This window comes from Falco rusticolus, chromosome 2, assembly GCF_015220075.1.
Source record: "Falco rusticolus isolate bFalRus1 chromosome 2, bFalRus1.pri, whole genome shotgun sequence".
Lineage (NCBI taxonomy): Eukaryota > Metazoa > Chordata > Aves > Falconiformes > Falconidae > Falco > Falco rusticolus.
In genome coordinates this window covers 9,280,609-9,303,322 of record NC_051188.1, presented here as the reverse complement: position 1 = coordinate 9,303,322, position 22,714 = coordinate 9,280,609, and the positions used below count along the sequence as shown (strand labels likewise).

Here is a 22,714-nt window from a genome sequence, read left to right as displayed (position 1 = left end):
CGACAAGGACGCTGGAGAGGGGCTTTCTACAAGGGTCTGTAGTGACAGGAAAAAGGGAATGGCTTTAAATGGAAAGAGGGTAGATGTAAGATTAGATATAAAACCAAGAAATTCTTCACTCTGAGGGTGGTGAGAAACTGGCACAGGTCATCTCAGAGAAGCTGTGGATGCCCCGTCGTTGGACATGTTCAAGGCCAGGCTGGATGGGGATTTGAGCAACCTGGTCTAGTGGAAGGTGTCCCTATCTGGCGTTTGAACAAGATGTTCTCTAAGGTCCCTTCCAACCCAAACCATGTTCTGATTTTATGATGATTCTATGATGAATCTATGATTTTATGATTTTATAATAAAGTCATGTGGAATTTCAATTATTATTTACAATCCTTTAATGAAGTTTAAAATGTATGTCTTTACCAGAGAAGACACAGACAACCAAAATCTAAATGCTGAGATATCAACTATATTGGTGGCATGTTTACATGTTCTTATTGCTTGGACATTGTTGAAGGACCTGAATCAGCAGAATAAGGGCTCAGAGACACCGTCTGGTTCCCCCAGCTTAACAAGTTACTCTGTGTCATCTGAGCCTCGCTAACTACCTACCAGTGGGTGGCAAATGCAAGCTAATACGGTTTGTATTAGCTGCCCTTAACTGTGGTCTCAGGTAAGATTGCATTGCATCCACTCCAGTCTATGCGCACTTCCCTGGACACCTCTGCCTGCAGCAGATCCTTGAGTCACAGCCACCTGGTTGATTGCCTGAAGGGATCAGCTGGCATCATCAAACAAGTCTTGCAGTGATCACTTAAGACAGGACCAGCCCAAATTATCCACCTTTCCCCATGACAGTGCTTACTGCTCCTACAGCAGAGCTGCAAATGAGCAACGCATCCACACCTCCCTGCCCCGGTGCCTTCAGGTGATAACGAAGTTAAACCAGCACAGACACATAGTTCAGGATGTGGGAAGAGTCCTCCAAAAAGATGGAGCAAGGCAGGCCTGAGGGCCTTCTCCCACCTCCAGAACATTCAGCAGATGGTGTCTACAGAAGCCAATTCACCATGGAGCTAGGAGATCTGGGTACAGTTTTCACTCAGCAAAACACTTCACGCTTCACTTTACCTCAGCGAATCATCCCCCTAAATGCAATGAAGCCTCCTGCATGCTTACCCCACATCTGAACACCTCCCTTGTTGCCCCACCACCATCCTGGGGTGACCTCGATTAAGCCTATGAGGAGCTCGTTGTACCAGGGTGCTGCTGGGGCCAAGAATTTAGCCAGACTCAAAGAAGAATTGGAAACTTAAACAAGCAGCACATTATCCAGAGCTATTATAGCTAATACTAACAAAAACTTTGGAAGAGAGGTAGAGCCTCATGCTTCTGGGTCTAGGCCAATCTCTAACTACACTTGCTAATAGCCTAAGACCTTTGGTTACCTAATTTCTGCTCACAGTGATCTTCTATGCAGGGTTCTCTGACAACTGGCCATCATCAAAGAAGGATAAAAGATCAGATGTAATTTCAACCTCATCCAAACCACTAATTTTGTCATTTTCTAAATTGCTAAGCCCTCTCAGCCTGTTCTTTTTTTTAGCATCTCAGATGGGAAACCTTCAACACTAGAGAGGAATTGTGACTGTTTAGAAGAGCAACAATAGAGAGGAGCTGTGAGTGTTAAGAAGAGCTTGGGTATTGGACCCTCTCTGAAAATGGCAGTGCTGTGAAGGTAAGATTCACAGACCGCACACTACCAGGAGCAACAATAATAAGCTTAAATCCTGTAAAGGTAGTAACTGATTGAACTCGTTTGCTTTTCAAATTATAGCCTTTTATGCTGTCCATAGCTAATAAGGCTAAGCCCTTTAAAATTTTCTCTCCAAACAGAAATATGCAAATGATAGCTTGTTTTTGGAAAGAGAATTTATCTTATTGGAAAAGGCTCTCTTATTAAAAATAAAAAGTTATTTTATGTAAAATAACTAAATAATTTTTATATAAATAAAGAAAATAAGACATTTTTTCCTCCACAAATTACTCATTTCCACTTTGTGTGTGTCTGTATATATACAAAATTTAAAGTCTGGAGTTTAAAGACTGATTATAAAAGATTGCATAACATGTGCCCTGAATTCTTTGTCTACTAAAATCCAGATTTTGGATAGATGACAAATTTCTAATGCCATTTCACTGCCCATTTGGATAAAACCTCCGTCAAATAATATTTCAGAAAGTGTGAAATGAGTTTTCATTTTAAGATCATCAATAAATGTAAAAATCATTCATGGATGAGTTCCATGCAGTATTAAAATTCTGGGGGTTTGCTATCAAAACTGTTAAAAAAAGAATCAGACGCCTCTAGGCGAGGATAGGGGTCTCCAGATAATCTGTTTATTTGAAACTGTCACTGTGTTCTTCGTTTAAAATGTAGGGTCAGTCATTTCAGTGGAATGATTTACTCAAATGTGTTCCATTGTTTGCAAGTTTGATATCGCTTGTTTTAGAAAACAGGACCATTGAGACACTGGCATTCATATGCTTTAATGCTGTTATGCTTTCATAACTTCTGATTATCAGAGTCATGGGATAAATCTGGATTTTTTGCATTTTAGAGCCCAATTGTATGAAAAAACAAAGTGTAAGCTACGTGCTGCATTCAACAGATGTGAGTGGTGCTTATCGGTACAGGGCAGACAATCACAATCATGTTAACGAATTTAAAAATATGTATCTGTTATAATTAAATTAATACTGCTCTCCTAGTGTGGATACAAGTAAAGACGTTTTATATTGCTATAACTGCCACTTCTAGTGATAGAACTGCATTAATGCTGATTTACATTGATTAAAACCAAATCAACAGCCAAAGTGAAAGTCACACTGATTTAATTTCTGCACTTTAATGGAGGTGTGAGACCTCTGAAAGGAGATTTCTGCTCTTTTTTTTTTACAGTGACTGACACTTCAAAGATGTCTGAAAACAAGCATAGGTTGATAATTTATCACCGAGCAGACAGTGATTAAAAATGAGTGTGTACAACTGTACAGAACAGATCACTATCCTTCCAGTGGGGGTGAAACCGGGAACAGGATTGTTGCATGAATTTTCCTGCAAAGGTCCTTTGGTAGCCAGACTAATCCCAGACACACACCTCGTGCTGACCTTTACACACATACGCACAAAACTTTCTGGGAGACTTTATTCCCCAGTCCCTTGCTTACTTCATCTCCCAGCAGGGCTGCCTGCTGGACCTGGTGATCCTGCTTCTGTACAAAGGGAAAGAGCCTCCACCTACCTTGCTCTCCTTCCCTCCCCAGTTCTTCACTCCCTCTCTCCCCCTCGGGCTGGCAGGATTCCTGGGGCAGAGCATGCAATCAGTTCGCAGGGAGCAGCCGCAGCCACAGGAAAGATGCAGAAGCAGAATCAGAAGGAGCACCTCTACAAGCTGCTGGTGATTGGGGACCTGGGAGTGGGCAAAACCAGCATCATCAAACGTTATGTCCACCAGAACTTCTCCCCCCATTACCGGGCCACCATTGGAGTGGACTTTGCCTTGAAGGTGCTGAGCTGGGATGCTGACACCGTGGTACGGCTGCAGCTCTGGGATATTGCGGGTGAGTACAGAGAACCATTTGCCCCATAACCCATCCAGAGACAATACAAAATATACACCCAAATTCATTTGTACTGGTCTTTCTGCTGGAAACTACCAGTGCCTGTGCAGTGAGGGAGAGGAGACTGAGGAGAGAGAACTTCTAAACTTTCTAAAAACTTTCTAAAGCCTTCTAAAACCTTTCTAAAAGAGAAAAAGAGCAGATGAACACTCTGGAGTTTCCCTAAAGCTAGCAGCCCCCCAAAGAAGGGGTGTCAGAGTGAACCTGCTCTGTCTGATTTTTCTCCCAGCCCTTAAACACGTGTGGGGACACGGGCACCTCTCTCCAAATGCCCCAGTCCTTCCCCTGCAGCTGGTGCTGTTCAGCTTGCCTCATTATGCTAACAGATCTCTGACAGGAGAGAAACAAGAATTTCCTGTTACATCGATTTAATTTAGTGGAAGAGATGCAGCATTCAATAAATGGTTAAAATCATAGTTAAAAAAATAAGGAAAAAGTGTCACTAAATTTCTTTCTCAAAACACCTTCCTTCTTCCTTTCCTTCCTCTCTCTCCTACCTTCTTTCCTTATCTCCAATGAAACGTAAACAACTTCTGACATGCTTTGAAGAAAGAAGTGTTTCTGTTTGGCAATAATCCTGGTTGTTAAAAATGTATTCACTCATGTTTACTTGTCCTTATTCAAACGTCAAGAAAAAAAAAAAAAAGATAGTTTACTCTGTGCCAGGAGAGAAAGAATAAAGAAGTCCAGCTATCCTTGCATGCGTACATAATTAAAAAGCATAGAATTTGTCACTGTTACTGCCAGTGCTTTGGAGTTTTTATCTTTGGCCTCCAATTAAAACCACAACAATTTTTTTGCCACCCCCCTTACTAGCAATTAATTTGGATTCAGTCTGCAAAATACAAGTTTATCTTGACGGCATAATTTGCATGCTATAAGTAATCATTTTTCATTTAACGTTGGCAGGAATCCATGTATAGGTCTAACACAACGGCCTGCAGCAAAAGCGAGAGCATTTCAAAATTTGAATTCGATAAAGGAGTTAAGTAGGGAATAAAGGTGAACATTATATCAGCTGTTAGGCAACTGTGCCAGCCGGTGGCCTGAGCTAGGGGTTCAGTGATCTAGTCTGGCACAGCACTGAGCAAAACTAGTGAAATGAGAAAATTCTTGACATTCTTATTGGAGGAGGGAGCGCCTTTCTTCTGCGCTGAGCTGCCTTGGGTCTGGGCTCTGAATTTGGCACCAAGGCACTAAAACTTATGCAACGACTCTGCTTTATGCAAAACATGCATAACCTCAGCTTTTTTACACATCGGTAGAGTCTTGTGGGTTTATGATATTCAATACATTTATGCTCGGTTTTCTTTTTATTAAAAGTTGGAATAATGGGGAGAGCATTACTTTTATTGCTCGCCAGTGACCAATTACAACAATAAATACATACACATCCAGCAAAACTGTTCTGCATGAGAAAAATCATTTAATAGTAAATTCTGAATGCATCAGGGACTTAGCGAATGTGTTTTGCCTGCCTTGTTTCAGAGATTTATTACACTACTAATCATGTGCTGGTGGATCATATGATGTAGCTTTCAGTCAGGCTGCAGGAGCAATTACACCAAGTTGTAGTACTGAATGACTAGCATGCTTTCTGAGTTATCACACATGACAGAGAGAATTACAACACCGTCCTAAATTTCATATGAATTGCTCAATTCAAAGCATCTCTGTGAAGGTCAAGACAGTGGCTGATAATATAAAGAGTTGCTGTCTCAGTTTTAATGACTTCTGTGTAAAGAGCTTTGGCTGTTGATGGCTGTACATAGAAAACAAGTTTTGTAAGCAGCTCACTGAAGTCACACCAGCGTGGTGTTGGCATAGAAGTTACCGTAAGGCATCTGGCTGGTGAGAAAAAAGTTGTTTAAAAATGAAAGCAAAATAAAACTGTTTGGAAATATGGAGGGAATGGAAGTGTTTTATCCTGGCTGTGGCTAGTCATATATCACCACTTGCAAAACACAAATATGCAAGGAAAAGAGGGAGGAAAGTAAAACCTCTGGTCTCAGAGCATCTTCTCTCTTTTGGGAGAATCTCTGTTATTAGGTCCTGTTTAGCTTTCAGGGTAAGGGAATAAATTTCCAGTCTCTGACCAAGTTGAAGGATGTTGGCTTAGGATTCAGGACGTCTTGAATTGAAGCAAATGCTGCAAATGTATCACTAATGTTTCATGTCAGTATTTATATATTGATATATATTTATACGTGTGTGAGTGTGTATATAGATATATTAGGTATCATTTTAGCTCTTACATCCTCTCCTCCCCCTCTACATTATACAGCCAGTGAACTTACTACTAAGTGTAATGTGTACTCTTCATTGCACTTCACTATGTACATTAGTGGGTAGTAAATTGTTTGACAATCTAGAAATAATTTTCTCAAAAAGCTTGTGAGTAAAACTAGTGTCAAGCTTATCTACAGTATTAGTAGGATTTACATATGTGGTGACTTCACTGGAGGAGTGATACTCCATCTGTGGTAGGACCAAGCAGTTTACCCTTGTTTACCCTTTACAGACATGAGAAGAAAAGCAAATTTAGTTAATTTGGTGCCATCTAATTTCATAGTTAATGTAGTATATATTTCTGTAACGCATTCTTCTGTATCATTTAATTTGGTAAACAAAACTACAGTAAGATCTAATAGCTAAATGATGAAACTGCATTTATTTAGATGAGAGATAAATGCTGAACAATAAGGATAACTAAGCATTAGAAAAATTAATTCAGGGATAAGGTAGGTTCTGCATCGCATATTATTACATTAAGGCTTGAGGGCTTTTTAACAAATAATATATTTCTGAAGCTATGTGTGTTAAACAGGAATAATTGGACAAAACTTCATGGTTTATGATGTTATGATATCTGTAACAGCACTGGCATTAAAATCTATGAATTTATGTCTGATTCAGCGAAGTGCCTGTTTGAAGTAACTGAATTTTCACTATAGTGTGTGGGAGGACATGTATGTGGTAGAATCCTCCTTGTCTTTAATGTCCACAAAGCAGTTCCACTTTATTTCACTGAATGTCCCAAATTCTCAGTTTTGGTGTTCATGTCCCTTTTAAAGTGTGCCATTACCTCTACTGCTGTGTCCTACATCTTTAAATCTTGCTCCTCAGTCATTTTTTTTTTTTGGGGGGGGGGGGTGTTTCCTTATCTTTTCTGCTGCCTCTGCATGAGCATCCTTTAAATTCATTAACAGACAGTTAGAAGAAAGCTTTAAAAGAAACTCTTAACCATATTTTGAACAAGGCTGCTGTGGTGGGGTTGGGCCCTGCAGATGCAGGCTGGGACCACTTTTGAAGAAACCAGCTACTGCAGGCAGTAGATCCACGTGTGTTTGCTATTCACTTCTCTGCAAGGCTGCTCTCACTGCTGCTGTCTGTGTTTCATGTCCACATGGCCCCAAGATTTCTCTGCAGACCAGTTTTAGCTACAGATTTACTGCAGGGAGCGGGTCTGGGAGTGCAGCGGAGGGCAGAGAGCAGCACTTCAGAGCCTTCCCCCCCCCGCTACTTTTTCACAGCAGTGTCAGCATCACCATTATCCCCCCTGCTGAGTCTGTGTGAGCTGGCTTATTCATTGCTACCAAAAATATGGTGGTTTGCTTTTACAAAGCTTCTCATCTCATAAAGAGTTGAACCAATGCATTGAAGGTGTCCATACGATACTGGTAGTGAAAGAACAGTTTCATTTCCTTTCCCTGCAACTTTCACCTTCAGAAACAGTAATCTTTGCACAGATATAGGCAAATGCCTCTGCAGTTGTAAAGATTTTAAGACTGTTATGCTCCAGAAGGAGTAAATGGACCGTTCACTAGTGCCAGGCACAGCACATCCTCAGCGGTTTAGGCTTTTAGTGGCTGCTAAGCATTGCAGTACATATGCATAAATGAGATAGTCATGGTGATTTATAAGGCTAAGTTACCTTGAAATTACTGTTCTGCAAACACAAATAAGTCCCTGGCTGTGGTGGGTTTATTTCAGTATAGATCTGCAGTGGGACCCATGGGCCTGATCCTGCTGACAGCCTGCTTTTCCACATTCTGGGGTGGTGAACACCACCTCAAGGCTTGCTTAGGTTTCAGTCTGTAAAGATAACTTGAATCTAAAGGTGAAAATTTTGCAAGTTGTTTTGAAGTGAAAGGTAAAAAATATCTAAATTTTCTACACAATTTCCAGCTTCTCAGCATTGGCTAAAGGCCCTCTGTAAATGCATGGTAGTTCCCAGAAACTTTTGCCTCTTAGGATGAAGGATGATGGCAAGAAGTAAAACCCATTGTAAAAGTGGGCATTAGGCAATTTTAATCAACTTTTATCATGCACTACATTTTAGATGCGGTGGGCAAGATGGTGGTAATTATCTGAGTTTTAGCACTTTATCAGTAGTTTTTATAACTTTATCAGAGATCATAGTGGTTAGTGAAATCTGCAGATTTCTGTACGAGCCATGCTGGCAAATTTATGCGGGGTGTATTTTTATAAACCATGATAATTCAGCTTTTGATGCTTTAAGCCCATAAAATAATACCTTTCCCTGCTGCAGAAGTGCCACTTGGATTGGGATAAACATTCAGGAAGGTGCCATTCAGACAGGGAATCCTGTCCTTTAATGGAAATCTTGTTGCTTTAGCATCTCGGTCTCGCTGCGTTCACTTTAAGATGGGCTGGGATTCATCTGGTTTAACAAATAGACATCTTGTACGGAACCATTTGAGTATAAGCTACTCACCCCGGGCTCACCAGGGGCTTGAGGGTAGAGGTTAATACTCCATAATGAAGCTTTTGTGACCACTCTTAAATGTCTATCCTTGCTGAGAAGATGCCCCTAGATACCTCTTCTCAGTCTCTGATTACAAATGGATCTTAGATACACCCAGCTAATTTTTTTGAACCTAAATTAGGGCTGATGAATCCCAATGTAAAGCACTGTCCCAGTGGGCAAAGGCTATTAAACTTGTGGGGTTTGATGCCAGATGCCAGTGGCCTTGCAAGGGATGCAGTAAAATACCATGGGCCGGATCAAGCAAACATTTCACAAGTTTCTTACCTTTCCAATGAAAAGCAAACCCCATCTTCCTCGACCTCTCTTGCAATAAAACAGACCCTAATGCTCAAGGCTGCCTGTGAGATAGCACTGAATACCCAATGCTCGATCTATTTTGTAGCCTAATTACTGCCTAAGCCATTGTGTTGCTGAAAACCTAAGGCCAGATTCTGACACCTTTAATACATCAAACAGTGCCTATTTTCATGAGTAATTCTGCTAAATGAAAAAGTTTTGGGATCCTCATCTATTACGATAGGGGTTTGTTCACAATAGGAAGAATCTTTGGGGAAAAAAAGAGTTGTCCTGGACCCTCTGACAAAATATGTAGCTCTCCAAACACAATGCAAATGCTAGAGATCACTTTTTCACAATTTAAATGAAATAAAAGTAAAGCAATTATGCAAACGACATAGAACTAAAAGTCTCTGGTTTTCAAATCACCTCTTTTTCCATTCAAAGTTTCACGATGTCTTTATGCCAAGTATGTTCGTGTATATAATTGCAACTGATGGGGAAAAAGACCACTTCAGAAAGGGGTTAGGCAGTTTATTCAGCCAGCAGCTCCATTCTTTCTCTTTCTTTGAAGGGATTGATAATGGAAGTGGTGAGCCCTGTCATCCTGCATAAGGCTGCTTTTACAAACATGGTGGCTTTTCTGTGCAGTGAAAAACCTAAGTATCTGCAAAAGCAGCTGGAAGCAGGAGGTGAAAACATTGTGGGCCACTACTAGCCAGAAGACCACATCATGAGAGCCTTTTATTCCTCTAATAACTTTGTTTGTGATTAGTGATTTTATGATGCATATTAGTAATTTAGTTCATGTTCCATGACAACGTGTCCCACCTGTCTTAGAGATCTGGGTCCCAATAATTATGTGTAAAGCCCAAGTTTAGCTGTTCTTACATCATCTACATCTCATCTAGAGTGCAAGCATCTCTCAAACTTTGCATGAGAAGTAGAAAGTGTAACTGAAATACAATATGCTTCGAAAACTGCTTGTTATGTTGCTGCTTGCCTCACTGCTAAGTTTCTAACAGACCTTGACTTTTGTTTGAAGGCACCTTCTTGCAGATGAAAAAAAGTTGCTCAACAAGGAGATTATTGAATAGCACATGACTTAGCCATTTATCTGATTAGCCCACTGATAGGTATCATAAGACATTTTAATAAAGCATAGCCATAAGAAATTTTCAATATGACCTCATATTTCCCAGGAATTATATATTTCTGTTTTGCTTTATCAATGGGACACAGTGTTTGTTTAAGGTAAAAAAAAATCTAACATGAATTTGGAGCAGACAGACATCCGCTTTTGGTTTCTGTATCATGTGAATGACTTTCTCCTTCCTGCAACAGCTGGTGCATGACACCAAAGATAAACATCACAAACAGATGGTCTTGACCCCATAAGTGCGTTCAGTGCTATTTCCATTAACTGAAACTGCATGGTCTGGAAGCCCAGTAATCAGCACTCTTCAGTTCTCAATCCAGCCTTACATTTGACAGCACAGTTTCCATCAGATAAAACCTCCACAGGTAACCTTCCCAGGGTCTGAAGCAGACTGCCAATCTTCTCGTCTTCCTAACTTATTCAAGATTATGCACGTTGAGAAAATAAAGCTAGAAACACGTTTCCACTGAATGTTGTCTATTTCCATAGCACCTTTGCTCAGCTATAAAAGCATATGGCGAAATACAAGAGCTGTCTTGCTTAAAGACTGCTGTTGTTGTGAGATGTTTCACGAATTTACAATTCTACTTTTTCGGATCGCAGCTCAGCAGTAGACATCCATGGAAATTCTATTTTTTCACTTCAAGAAAAACTCTGTGTAATTTATTTGCATTCTTGGAAACATTTTTTCAAAGTTCCCATGAAAACAGCTTATATATTTACAAACCTACAGCTGATCAACATACCACATCCTGATCTCAAGTGTGTTAATTTTTACACTGTTAATCATATAAAATGATAGATATTTACAAATGTCCAAGTTTGAATACAATATGATGTTAGCTCACAAAAATATTGTAAAAAACTTCCCAGAAAACATTCTGAATTTAGAAAAAAACCCATGAGGCTTCTGAACAGATCTAGTGTGAAACATCTCCTCCCAGATCTTTTCACTGGAGCAATACAGCTCTTCATATTGCTGCTGCTCTGCTATTTCTTAGAACACTTTCCATGTTTGTAAGGCTTTAAATTTGCCTTTCTCACCTCTGTGTTTTAGTTTGCCAGTACAAGCAAATTCATAATGACTGTAATGCCTGGTATGGCTCCAGAGCTTAATTATGTTACTGTTGATTATTATCACTTGCATGAGAATGTGCAGTATCCTCTTTGTGCATGAGCAGATCGGCTGTTAGATGTTTCCCACAAAATACCACAACATCAACAAGTTTCCAATCTGGTACCTAGATATTTTTGTGACTCCTGTTTAAATCCCTATAATGTACACCAAGACCCTTGGTACCGTCCACATCTCTAGAAATCTGGCAGCTTAATAAGACTGTACACTAAAGTTCAAGCTTGTCATAAAGTTATTGAATTTCCTTGGCTGTTTGCTTTCTAACTCCTTTTTCATGCTATATAATCCTTTGCGTTTTCATACAAATGAGCCTAGCATGGTACTTGTCATTATTTAGACAAAGAGTAGCTTTCCAGAGACTTACAAAATTAAGTCCTACCTTTAGTAACGTTCTCTTAGAAAACCTGCTATGTGAAATATTGACCTAGATTGGAAGCAATGATTTTTACAAGGCGGTGTTTTTTTTTCCCCCTCCTACTTTCTTTATCACAGGTCAGGAAAGATTTGGAAACATGACCAGGGTATATTACAGAGAGGCCATGGGGGCATTTATTGTCTTTGATGTTACGAGACCTGCAACATTTGAAGCAGTGACAAAATGGAAGGAGGATTTGGACTCTAAGTTGGTTCTTCCAAATGGAAAACCTGTGCCGACAGTCCTCTTAGCAAACAAATGCGACCAGGGAATAGATGTTCTCATGAACAACGGCATCAAGATGGATCAGTTCTGCAAAGAGAATGGGTTCGTGGGCTGGTTTGAAACATCAGCCAAGGTAATGTTTCCATTTCTTTTTGAATGTTTCTCCAAGCACAGAGAAATTAGCTTGTAAAATACTTCACTCAGTTGAAATGTGTACCTTGCAAAGCTCCTCTTTGATGGAATTAATTAAAGGTGAACTTTTAAATTAACACATTTCTATTTCTTTTAGGCCTTTTATTGCAAGGCAAATTATATGTGACATTCTGAAATGCTGCTGCTCTAATCATAGGCCAGCAGTAAAATATGTATCTGGTCAACAACTTACTGCATAATAGCTTGGGGAGGAAGATGACCTTTGGCAAGGCACAAAAGCTGCCTCTTATGAATGATATGAGGATATTTTTCATAAATCTTAACTGTTAATATTATCTCAAAATATTTATATAACCACTATGCCTGAGAAATGCTGATCAGAGTCAATAGCTTTATTGTACTATCTTCCAGAAAAAAAGTCAGTCTACTGTAGCACTTGTACGATGCCTATTGTTAACGAGCTCTCATTCTCAACAGCCTTTGAAAAAAATCACATATCTGGGGAGGAAGGAAAGTTCAGTGGTCAAAGTGCCGAATGAGCTGCTCTGAGGTTCAATTCCTTGCCTCGGCACAGATTTCCTGGGCACCTATAAGAAAATGGAGATAAAAATTAGAAAGGGCACTGAGACTTTTAGAGTATAAAGGCCCAAGGTACAGTGATCCTGTATATCAATTTGGGATTTCTCAGATAATCTCAGCACATGCAAGATTTGGAAAGCTGGCATGTGAAATATTGATTTGAACACAACAATTCAATGGATATTGTGTTTATTGTCTTCTTCGATAATGAAAGTTGGTGTCATCATTAACAGCTCTGGGGAACGTTTGGATGTTATAAATATAAGCAATCTATAAGTCTGCTTTGACCTAGATTGTTAGTAGGCTGAAAGCTACATTCAATTGTTCAGTTTCTTTTAAACACTTTATTAGAGTTATTTAAGAAACTTTGGAGTGTATACTTGTATTTTACTTTTCTAGTCTTGACTCCCTCCTTCTTTAAGCACTAATATTTCAAAGTGTCTAGTTCTGGTTTAAAAAACATGACAAGCTCTCTTACATCAGGTTCTTCATAATAATAAGGCAGAAGCTAATTATTCTGCAGGGCGGGGTTGGGGTGGGTGCGGAAAAAAAGAAAGAAAGAAAAGAAAAAGAAAACCCAGAGAGTGAAACATTTGGAATGGCAGCTGTCAGTAAAGGTGTGGAGAGTTAGGGGTTTACAGCACAAATTATTATTATTTCTTTCTTTATTTATATATATATATATATATTCTGGCCCTTTTCAATATTTTATTAGGTGTCTAATTGTCTTTCAGGCCACAAATAACAGGAAATATCTGGTTTATTTAGAATTTAATATTTAGAATCCAGGTCACCAGTGATGTGTAGCACTGTATATGGCTGTTTTCTTCAACATTACTTTTTCTTCATTTCTGACATGTACATGAGTGGACATTTCCTAGGACAAGAACTAATTCACTGAAAACTGAGGCCTGAGGGCAAAACCACTGCAAAAATCATGTGCAGAGATATGAATCGCAAGTTGTTTTAAAATGCTAGCATCTAAAAGACTTTCAGAGGAATGAGAGGGAACAGGATGGACCATTGTTTAAAGGATACAGGGCTATAGTTTCATTATTCTAGGTTTGGATTAGCAAAGTCATGCAGCCGGTCACTGCTCTTCGGCCTTTGAGAAGGGAATCTGTCCATTGAATTCCATACATCAAGCATCTGTCCACTTCTTAAAAGAACAGCCACATTTATTGGGCCAAGGGCCGTTGCAGGTCATGACATGGTATGAATGTACAAACAATTTCAAAGGTCACAAAGAGGTTTTACTGTGAGGATGGATCCAGTCTTGGGCAAAACTATGGAAGTATAAAGGACATGTAAAGTTTAAAAACAGAGGAAAATTTTTCCAAGTCTTTCTAAGCCACGTAGAATTCAGATTCTGAGTTATTTTTAATGAAGGAAATATCTAGCTTCTTCCTACTTTATTTAACTCAGAAGCCCAAGCTGTCCTCAGGTTATCCATGCAATCATGTAGGAACAGAAAGAAATCCAGTTACGACAAGACTGGTCTTCAAAAGCCACTGTGAAGGGAGCAGTGGGAGTTAAGAACACATAACTCTGTTATCAGACTGTTCGCTGCTGATATAGACTAAAGGCTAGAAACTGTTATTCTGCAATCCCCACACCTGATTTCCACCGAGAATTGGAGGCTCCTGACTTTAAAATGATGTAAAGAAGAATAATTCTATGAAAGACGGTAGAATCACAATGTGTAGGCTAAGTTAGATCAGAATAATTTTCCCACCTGGTCTAAGTTCTGAACTAAAGCCTACTTTTTTTTTTTTAAACAAGAATTATTATTAGTGCTGTTTTAGAATATTGGATGTTACATGTACCTGGTATTCTTTCAGCCTAGGGTATATTAAATAATTGAACTTGGGTCTGGGGAAAATAAAAACCTAGCTATGTTTGCTGTAGAGAGCAGAAACCCTTTTCTGAAGCGAAATAATACTGACAGAGAAGTCATCATATTGCAGCTAGCAGTTTTAGCAGTTCAAATAAGAAATAACTCTTTTTTGTGGTATCCTGGAATAATTAGATCTCCAGAGGTTTTCTGCAGACGTGCTTGGAAATGTTATTGCCTTCAGAGCAAACTGGATATGATTTATGCATTTTGGAAAAACAAAGGTGATTACTTACAAAAATACATCTTTTAGTTCTGGTTCCCTTGCAGAGTAGCATGCTGTGTATGTACCTACCATATTTCAAGCTGTCAATGGTCTGAGATTTTTGTCTGTAGCATTGGCAGATTACACCAAAACCCATCACTGCATTATTCCCTGGTGCTATTTTTCTAAAGTTAACGACTTCAATATAAAACATTTGAGCCACCTAATGCATTCTCATGTATTAGTTTTGATTCTTACATTAATCTGAAGGAAATAGCCTGTTCCAATCTTCTGCTCCCTACGAAGGCAGAAGAATTTGTTCTGGTAGTTTGCCATGTAAGAAAGGACTTGCTGGGCAATAGCACAACGTTATCACGTCACGAGTTATACATATCACCATACATCCAGCCGAGAGCCTGATCTTTTTTATATATACATATTTAGTTTGCTCATATGGATTGCAGTCTGAAAGGCACATACCCAGATAGTAACGGAATAACCCTTAACTGTAAATACTTTAATAAATTTCTACTGTGAAAGAGGCATTTTTTTTAAAAAGGAGGGAAGTTTCTCCTTCCTGTCACACATCTGATTATCCAGCATGTGGCCAGAGTAGCTGAGAGGTCCACTCACATTTCCAAGCCTTTAAATTGTTCTCACCACAATTTCTAGTTCAAAGAGGTGACCTTTTGACTTGGATTAGAAAAGCAGCAATTTCAAGCTTATTATCACTTTATGAAGAAAATGGAAATTATGCATCAAAACAGACAAGTCAGGCAAAACTAAATGTTCTTGAAAACACCTACTCCAGAAATAACTTGAAATACCTTACAACCAACCACAGCTGTGCTGTGATTGTGCCCAAGTTCCTCTTTTCCCTGCTGTAATTCAGCTGTTAGAAATAAAGAATTAGGTGAAAAGACACTCACATTTTGTCCCAGTTCCCCAGAAGGGGTGGTAGCTGTGCCTTTCAGATCCTAACCAAACTAGCTTAAGCACACAGCTTGTTGTCTGCTGAGCATCACAGCCTGGAGACTGAATAAACACCGAGTCTCTGGGCTATTTGGATACATCCTATTTGGATGAGGAAAAAGTTACAGAATCTTTGCTTCTCTTGGAAAAGTGGGTAATAACATGTCCTTCCTCCAGCTCTTGTCTGACAGACAGTCCACAGTCTGTCATAGTGCCCAAATGCTGGACTAGGAATCAGGAGTCCTCTCCATCACTGATCTACCAGGTGACCTTCAGAAAGTCACTCTCTCCTCTGGTCCAGCCTCTTCCTCCACAAAGCAAGGACAGCAATTCTGCTCATCTTACCAGTGAGCTGTGTGAATAAACCAAACTCTGTTAGCCCTTGTTTAAATGACAAATTCTTCAGTTCTTCTGACTGGACAATTATTATAAAAGTTGGAAAAAAAAAATCTATATGGTAGACTTGCAGAAGAACAGGATATACAGTTTTGATTTCCATAAAGATATCTGAGGTTTGGACATTTATTTGAATGAGTCTGACACACTACAGCTGATCTGCTGATCTGGTAACTGAAACCAAAGCAATCCATCTGATATGGCCAGACCCACTTAGAGAGGTATGGCTCCTCACAGTGTCCTTTTAATTTACTCAGAAAAAAAAGTCTAATGAATCTCACTGCACACAGCTAGGCAAATATTTAAGCTTCCGCCATAAACCAAGAAATGAAGCTGACACCTAAGGCAGGCGCTTTCAGTTCAGATATACAGTCACCATGCGGAATCCTCTGCAGAGTTCATTTCCTGTAACTAAGAGAAGTTGATTCAGATTATCCTACACGTATGAGCTGTCCTGTAGCTCTCTGGATCACTTTTATGAAATAAATTCTTTAGTGCTGGCCAAAAGCTGGAAATTAACAGAATCACAAAATGGTTGAGTTTGGAAGGTCATTTAGTCAAACAATTTTGTTGCAGAATATCCAACCAGCTGTAAGAACTCGATCACAGAAATTACCTCGTTCTCAAAGAGTTGCAGTCACAGAAGTTGACATCCATGAATTTCATGTTCATTCATCTAGATTGTTTTTAACTCGTATGGTTGTGTTTCTAGGAAAACATTACCACAGCAATATGGCACATCTGAATAAGATGCTGCTGCCAGCAATTTCCAAGGGAGCTCTGCTAAGTGTGCGTGTGGAGCCATTCCCTCAGATTCCTTGCTCCAGGGTTAAAACATCCTGAAAGTAATTTCCCTGCTTCTGGATTTTAGCACATTATAGAATCAAAAGGTGGAAGCTATGTGATTCTCACTGGGCTTGCATCTAATACCTGAATATTTGAGAATTTTTAAATGTTTACTTAAGGGAACTAGATTCCTTTCAACTCCAGTAGTAGAGCCCAAGGTTGTGTCTCTAAGCAGTGCTGGCTCAGACCTCCCCAAGTGTCCATGTTAGCCAGCTGCGCCTGCATACGTGTTGCTGTTCACCCTGACTGCAAGGTAAGATGCAGAAGCATCAGATTCAGTCAGAGAAAGAAACTACCCAAATGCAGAAAGGGAGCAGCTTTGTACCAGAAAACAACCAGACAGACAAATCTAAGATACCTGCATGGCACAGAAGGAAAAGGTTCATCTGGAAGTGAAACAGGCCCATAAAACTAGCAAATGCCTTCCTTCTCTGTAAAGAACTAAGAGCCAGGGTAGTCTGTGGGGTTTTATTTCATATATTAAAATGGAATGTTCTAAATGTTAATGTTCTGCATCTGCATTGGAGATGACAGATAAGGGGGAAGGCAATCCAGAATGCAAAGAAGCTTGCTGAGCTTCTGTACTGCTTTGAGACACTTTCAATAAAGTATTTCTTTTCCTTCCTGTTGATTGTTGCATTACAAGACTGCGACATTATTTCCCATAGCAATAGGTTCAAAGGTTTTAAATCATTCAGCTCTCCCTCCCTGCACTGAGTTGCTATCCATTCCATAAAACTGCCCTTCGGAACAACACATCTGAAGGAGATCGATCTACAGAGCAAACTATAATTTCATTTGTGTCTTTCAGCGTTCCTTTCTGGCTTTCAGAGATTGCTCAGAGTAATTTTCTTTGCCTTGCTTTCTTTGGTAATACAATAAGGAGTAGCATGTGCTGATTTTCACTTTTGCATTCCTTCTTGATGGGGTCAAGTGAAAGACTGACTCAAGTGGCCAAACATCATCACAGGAGCTGGGTTCAGGTCCTTGCTCTGGCAGACAGGCGGGGTAAGTCACTTAGGGCTGGATTCGTGATTTAGCTCTTGCATCGCTGACTGTGACAGTGTGTTTCAGGTGCTGGGGCTACTGAGGCACAAAAGTCACAGGAATGGGTTAGGCACCTCAGAGGACAGGGTAAGAAGAGATGCTCAGAAAAGGGTTTCATAAAAACTAGCACGCTAAATGAGGATGTCAATGTGAGAAGCAGAGCAAAAGCGGGAAGAGAGGACTGATAGCAACAAAGGCACCATGATACAGGTAAGATCCATTTTGGAGGAGAGGAGAGGAGAGGAGAGGAGAGGAGAGGAGAGGAGAGGAGAGGAGAGGAGAGGAGAGGAGAGGAGAGGAGAGGAGAGGAGAGGAGAGGAGAGGAGAGGAGAGGAGAGGAGAGGAGAGGAGAGGAGAGGAAAAAGAAAAAGTGAACTGCAGCAATCATGACAACTCCTACGGTGTTTTGTGTAGAGCAAAAGCGCTATAAGGGAGATGACAGTTAAGGCATTTCAACTTAGAGACCCTCTGAATGACATTGTTTCATACTGTTGTCTCACCTATATTATCTTTCTTTTTGGAAACATAATTAATTTTATTTTTAGTCATAAGTGGGGCTTTTACCATGTTTCAGTACAATTAGTAAGATGTTTGTGATTACTCTTCTCTGTCCAATCTTACACCGTGATTGCTGGTTTCTTTGTATTTGTTGGGTGGATTTTCACCTGCTCCTTTTTCTCTGTCCTTCCCTAGACTGCCTTTCAACACCTCCTGCTCTCTAAAATTACCAGGTCTCTGGGTGTCTGTGTCTGGATAGCAGATCACCTTCTACTGTCTGCAGCTGCTTTGCTGCCTAGCAGAATATTGATTTTTCCTTTGCAAAACATGCTGGAGGAGGAGAGGTGCAGAAATCAATATTTCATTAGACAGACCAGAATACAGCAATGCCTGATCCACAGACCTAGGACACGAAGTGGGCACCGCGGGATCAGCGTTGTAACGAAAGGCACTAGTAGCATGGGAAAGGAAGCGGTCAGGGCATGGAGCTGGCACAGCAGGTGTTGCTTTGTTGGCACAAGCACAGGCTCCTTGCAGCAAGTGACTTAATGTGTCACTTCTCCATACCATGTACCAGTTGTTGTCTGAACCATGGGAGAAGGCTGGAGCGAGACACAAGCCCAAAACCAGCTGTGCTCTCTACCGGGTCACCCTGCCTTTCTGCTCCTCTTGTACCCCAGCAGAATTTTTCACCCACACAGCTTAGGCAGTTCATGTAAACGTTCAGGCTGAGAAAATGCCTCTGATCCAACACACACTACGGGCAGGACTTTTTATTCCTTTTCTCTCATACGGAACAAAAGGCAGAAATTGAGTCTCATGGGGGCAAATGCTTTAAATAGTGAATTCTCACAAACCAGCACATTTTGCTTGAAGAGGTGAGAGCTCAGCAGGCGCATCTGAAGCGATGATACCCTGGCAGAGAGGAAGGTGGGCACGGACTGAAAGCAGAAGCCTTTTCAGGTGGAATGGCCAGAGCTGGGGATGATCTCTATCTGCGTCTAATCCCACTTCACAGATGTTCAGTAGATCTAGGCAGACACCTACCAAGGAAACAGTAAACTCAATCTAAAATGCAATTAACACTGTAATAAGGGATATGGCTCAAATTTGGTAAATAATTTTATTTAAAAGGAGAAAAATCAATGCAGAAAAAAAGAAGCTTTTAATTTACCTATTCCCAAACCTAAATATTTTGCCTTTTTATGTCAAAACAATACTTGCATGTTCAAATTTGGCTTTCTTCCCCCAGAAAGCTATAGAGGTTTAAAAAGAAGTTTAATAATCCCATTTCATTTTTCTTTGAGTTCTGGCTGAAGAAAAACAACATTTTTTTTTTCCTTCTTAATTTTTAGGCTTGGGTCTGACACATGTACTTCTAGAGGGATGTACACCTATACCTATTTTATGCTTTTGTGAGCTTGGATTTTTTCCCCCTTTCCCACTCTTATAAAATGCTGGCCTTAAATCTAACAAAGAGGGTTGCTGTGAATACACCTGAACATTAATCAATATGGGCACAATCTCAGATAGTCCCTAAGACATTATTGAAAAAATACATGCTGGCGTCCCAAGCAAGAATCAACACATGGGTAAATTAAAGGCTTATCAGTCCGTTGATAAAGGCCAACACAATTCAAAAGATTCTTATGTGTGTGTTTTTGTGCATTTAACAATCCTGTTTTCTCTTCAGTTTTCTAAGCAGTACCGAGAGATATTTTTCACTGCTTATTCTTTCTAATAAAATTTCACAGTGTTCTGAAAAAGACATTTGGTGCACGCTTGAGGAATTTGCTTGTCTGGTCTGAAAGTGCCATGTGATACAGTAACATTTTAACATCTCAGTACAGAGCTGTTTTCCAGCTCTGTATTACTTTCCAGGGGTTAGTATGTAAATGACTTGTCTAAAGATTTGGGTTTTTACAACCAACTGATAACCTTTACAGGTCAAAGATCAAATATTTAAGTTCACTTGTGTAGCTGAAGAAACCTATGAAATCTTGGCACTAATTAACATTCTCATTTAGATCCCCAGGTGGTGCAAAGGGATAGTTAATGGAATTTGTGGGGCTTTGCCATTGATTTCAAGGGGACTAGAAATCAGCCTCACAGAGTCCATTACTTCAGACTTTGAGCTTCATATAACTCCGACCATCTGTACTGAAACACACACAGACATGTGCTCTAGTGTCTCTTATAGCTGAACTTCATATTTAAACATTTCATCTGACTTTTTTTGAACATACACATTAAAAAAGATGTTTCACATGTTAAATTTTACAGGTTATTTTATTAATGATGCTGAATTGATGCTGAGCATTTGGTGAAGGTAGACTTCATGGCATTGTGTGCATGGGTGTTTGTGGTCTCAGTACAACAGACTTGGAACATTCAGCTTGGAAACCTGGGTAGTCTTCGATTGCAAATAAAAACATAATATTCATGGAGCAAGAGAAGTATGTGCATATACATAAATACATACAGATATGTATTGGTATGCATTTCTGTATGTATATATGTGGGTGTGTGTTACGATTTCACTGAGGATTGACGCTACAGTGAGGTTTCTATCTCCTGTCACATAAAATAAGTTACCAGTGGTGATAGTAGAAGAGTGTCTTTTTATGCCTGAAAGCAAATCCAAACAAATCAGTGGCTGTCATTAAAAAAAAATCCTTACTCCGTATTACTGCTTATTTTATATGCTGTGTGGAGCTGTGTCTCACTGGTCAGGCTGCTTCAGCTTTGCTTATTCTACAGAGTAAGGGTTGCTGCAAGTTAAATAAGCTATTGAAGTAAGCCATGTGTTGAAAAAGATGTGCTTTGCCTTGAATTCCAAACCCCTAGACTGAGGATTTCAGTCTTACAAATGAAACCAACAGTGGTATATCACTTCTGAAGCAATACATTTGGGATAGGTCAGCCTCAACAAAAAATGAGGACTCCAAATGATACAGAACATTTTTTACTGTTTTGTGAATAACTTGAGGTTGTTTCAGTTGATCCATTTATTCAATGAATCTAGTTTCATTGTGAGCACTGCATACAGAAATCTTGAAACTGCAGAAAAGGCTTTAAAAAATAAGTGCTATCGATGCCTGTAGTTGCTGATAGGTAATTAATAATTTGAACATCAGAGTAACAGTTATTCAAGCAGTGAAATACAGAATCTGGAGCTTTACTTCAGGCATCTGTCTTTACCATCCCTCTGGCATTTGTTTGTTTAGTTTATTAAAGCAATTAAATCACCAAGAGTTTGGGGTAATTTAAAATGAGCTTTGTGTATAATTTCAATGAGATATGAATCATAATATATGTAAAAACTAACTAACTTAAAAACTACAGTAAGCATTATTTAATACAGTCAATTTCTGAAAGCTGTTTATTAAGGAAAGTAAACTTTTGATGTTGCCTAGAGAAAAGTTTGATTATGCATAGGAAATATGCAGCATGGTGTAATTAATATTGACTAATCAACCTCTCTTTCTTTTTCACTTGCAGGAAAATATAAACATCAATGAAGCTTCCAGATGCTTGGTGAAACACATAATTGCGAGTGAGAGTGATCCAGTTCAGTCTATTGAACCAGATATTATAAAACCACACTTGAATTCCTCCAAGATTGTCAGTTGTTCAGCTTGCTTTAAATCCTAAGAGACTTCCAGACTATTACACAACCTGAACAGCTATGATTCAGGATTTATATTTTATCCAACGTACCCATCCTGTCCAGATTTTCCATAAGCAGATTGTCATTTTCTCAAAAATATACTTAATTTTTTCTGTAATTTTTTGACAGCTAAAATTTATTATGAGCTGTTCTTTGATAGCAACTATTCAAAACTGTCTTTGGCTATTGGTCAAATAAGATTCACGGTGACGGCTGTGTTTGCCCAGTTGGGTAGCACCACCAGTGATAACAAAACCTATTTCCTTGCAGTGTGGTTTCTGAAAGCTCCTATCTGTGATGTGACTGCAGCAAGACCCTACTTGCCCATTGGTCCTCTGGCCTGTCTTCTCAGTACCTTGACCAGGCAACCATCATCATTATACCATTTTGTCATCCCTCAAACTTGAGTGATCTTGTTTCGTATAAGGAAGATGATGACAATGAAAATATAGCTGTTCAGAAAGAGGCAACAAGAATGCCCACACTGAAATCTTCCCATTGCAAGTTCAGTCTCCTGGATGAAGTAGCAGGACTGAACACGAAGCAACTTTTCACATCATTCAGTTCTCCAGAAAATACCAAGTTCTGAGACTGAACCTTGATGCAGTATTGGCTCCCTCTTTCTGAAGAGTTACACTCTCATAGTTGTTAGCATCGTCTTCAGATGAAGCAAAATGGAACAAGTTAAGGGTGAGGGGTGACAAAATGGGGCATCAGGGGTACAGTCTCATAGGTGAAGCAGCTGAGAGTTCTCAGAAAGGTTATCTATTCTATAAA

At 39.6% G+C, this 22,714-nt stretch overlaps 1 protein-coding gene across 1 annotated transcript; it reads left to right on the top strand.

Annotated features, from left to right (window-relative positions):
• Positions 1 to 1,162: 1,162 nt before the first annotated feature.
• Positions 1,163 to 21,994, top strand: RAB38 (RAB38, member RAS oncogene family). Its single transcript, XM_037377725.1, is given in 4 exon segments — positions 1,163 to 1,254; positions 3,353 to 3,615; positions 11,530 to 11,810; positions 21,769 to 21,994. Coding segments are annotated over 4 exon segments (789 nt in total). The 3' UTR covers positions 21,922 to 21,994.
• The last annotated feature ends 720 nt before the right edge of the window (positions 21,995 to 22,714 follow it).